This window comes from Chaetura pelagica, unplaced genomic scaffold, assembly GCF_000747805.2.
Source record: "Chaetura pelagica isolate M959 unplaced genomic scaffold, ChaPel_1.0 scaffold24, whole genome shotgun sequence".
In the NCBI taxonomy this organism is placed as follows: Eukaryota; Metazoa; Chordata; class Aves; order Apodiformes; family Apodidae; genus Chaetura; species Chaetura pelagica.
The window spans coordinates 2,396,259-2,398,894 of NW_009953077.1; the positions used below are offsets into that span (position 1 = coordinate 2,396,259).

The window sequence follows — 2,636 nt, forward strand, 5'->3', positions numbered from 1 at the left end:
GCTGCATTCTCAGTGACCAAGTGCCACAGCAAAGCTGCAGTGGCTTGATCTGCCTGAACTGTTGTTTTCATCTCCAGTGAGCACAATTCCTCCCAACTGCTGACCTGCTCAGAAAGCTGACCTTTAGCTGGATGCAGTCAGCCAGGGAGAGAATTGTATTTCACTTCTTGTGCAGTAAAAGTGACATTTGATTTGCAATGTGACATTCATCCCCATTTTGGAAGCACTTTTATTTATAGTGTAGGTGGATCATCTACAGCTGGAAGTGTAAAGGGGCAAATTCTGTTCTTGAATCCATAGAGGAAGCCTCTGTGCTTTGCACTGAGTGTAACTGGAGTCAGGATCTGGCCTCAGCTGTGGGAGTGGGGAAGTGAACAATGCTGGGAAAATCAAGGACTTTTGAAGAGATCATGTTTTAATTCTGTCACTGTTTTTCAATTGTAGGAAGCTAAAGGGGACTATTCCAGGTAATAACATTTTCCTTTCTAATACCAGTGTGCTTGATGGATGTGGCTTTTTTTTGTGTTGGCATTGTATTACAAACAATCAGAAATGGGGGTAAAGTCCAGCCTCGAGCAGTGGCTGAAGAAAGTGAAATGCACTGCTGGGCTGGATAAAATCTGAGTCTGCAGGGTGAGTGATGCCTTTTGTGAGCAGGCTCTGACTCAAAACGGTTTTTCAGGCCATCCCTCTGGCTCCCCTCCCCAAATGTGGGTGCCTAAGTGGGGTGGGGAGGCAGCTCCCACTCTTTACTGCCAGAAAACCTGTGCTTTGCCCTGCAGTTTGGGTCCATCTGGGTGACCTTCCCTGCAGCCCTGCCTGTACAGCAGCAGCACGTGCAAAGGGATGCAGAGCCCGTCAGCTGCCTGTGCTGGAGATCAATGAGCTGCTTTCTTCTGCAGCTGCCCCGTGGGGCCTCCCCCTCCTTGCACTTGACCTGACAGTTGTGTTGTAGTTGGTGTATGACCTGGTTGCTGGGCTTTAACCCTCTAAAACTGTATCATCAGACTGGGCTTGCCCTTGGAGATCACTTTTTACAAAGTCCTGGTTATAATAACTGGCCTTAGGGTGCCATGGGAGGTGACCCTTCTCAACCTGCACACAGACCTGTTAGAGCCAAGGAAAAGATCTTCCATTAGAAACAGCCCACTAAGCAAATAGAAATTCAGGAGGTTGGCTCTGGTCACGTTAATATTTTACTACTTGCTGAGTTTCCATTTGGGAAGAGAGATGCCTACACTTAAGCTACAATGGCTTTCAGGAGCCGTGCTTGGGAAATGCTCAGAACAGAGCTCTGCTCAAATGCAGGGGGCAAGTCACCTCTGACTGCCAGAGCCTGCAGCAGTGACAGGCTCTGCTTTTCTTTCAGTGCACAGTTGGCACCTAAGTGCCAGTGCTGCTGCCCAAGATCCTTTCTGCAAAGACCAGCCCCATCTCCACTAAAAGTCAGTCTCTGAAGCCCATCACAGCATCCTTCCCCTTTTATTGGCACACTCTCGTGCCTGTGGGGAGGAGAAGATGACTAAGATCAACTGGATGGCCCAGCTGTACAGTTGATTTCTGTTCCTATTCATGCTGTAGTCCTGATTTGTGACCCATAGTGTATTTCTTACAGTTACAACATGCTGCATTTTTCTCTAGAAATACCACTCATCTTGCCTGATCTCACAGGGACAACCCTAAGCTTAACTCAGTTTAGGCACAGATGACCAGAGAAGTACTGTTCACTTGAGTAACTTGCTAAGCTGTAGCAACTGGTGGCAAGTGCTCTCAGGTCTCAAGAAGAGGGGTTAAGGTTAAAAATTACCTTTATGGGGAAAACCTCCCTTTTGTGGTTTAATCTTAACACTGAGTTCTTATCATTTGCCATAAATAGGTTTGTAAACATTGCTTCCCATGCCCAAGAACTGCATCCCTGGGTGTTTCCCATGTCTCCGCAGGCACTCCGCAAGGAGTGGATTGCCCGTGGTTGCCTTCCAAAGTATTTGAAGAAAATCGGAGGGAAGAACCCTGTGCTGCAAGATTGATTTCCGAGTGCAGCTCTTTCCAAAAAACCCTGACAGTTGCATGAAATTAGCTGCAGCAATTGTTTCCCTCTTGCTAAACAAACCATATGTTGTGCCCCCACCGCAAACGAGCAGGGCCAGCTGTCCTGGGCGCAGTGAGCACACGGCAAGGGAAGGAATTTCATTTTGCATATCACAAGTGGTTGTTTGGACCATTGCTGATAAAGCACTAGCTTAATTACCAGTGTGTGTTAACAAAGATACCGGGGGACTGGCCTCCCCTGCCAGACTCTCCCCCGATGCAGGTCCCTGCAGCGGTGCTGCCTGTGCCCTGCGGTTGCCTGTCCGTGGTGTCTCGGGTTTGGTGTGGTCGCTGTTCACTGGTGTTTGGCAACTCCACTTTGAATCACTTTCTGGAATGTGGCTCTTGCACCATTTCTGCTTACGTGAGAACACACAGGTTAATTTTTTATTTTTTTTTTAATTGGATTAATGCTGAATGAATGTGGGTAAATACAGGAATTGCCTGAAGTCCTAGAGATTAGTTTTCTGGAAGTAAAAATTGGGCCAGTCCAGACAATGCTGGTGATCTCTGCCTAGCTGCTTTTGCACGCATCCCATAGGGAGCTT

The 2,636-nt window shown here is 47.7% G+C and overlaps 1 protein-coding gene across 1 annotated transcript in view; it reads left to right on the forward strand.

Annotated features, from left to right (window-relative positions):
- FRMD4B (FERM domain containing 4B) overlaps positions 1-2,636 on the forward strand; it is an 81,556-nt gene that overhangs the window by 39,929 nt on the left and 38,991 nt on the right. Inside the window, exon 7 of the mRNA XM_009996897.1 lies at positions 445-467. Within this exon, the coding sequence (XP_009995199.1) occupies positions 445-467 (23 nt within the window). The remainder of the gene's footprint in view (positions 1-444; positions 468-2,636) is intronic.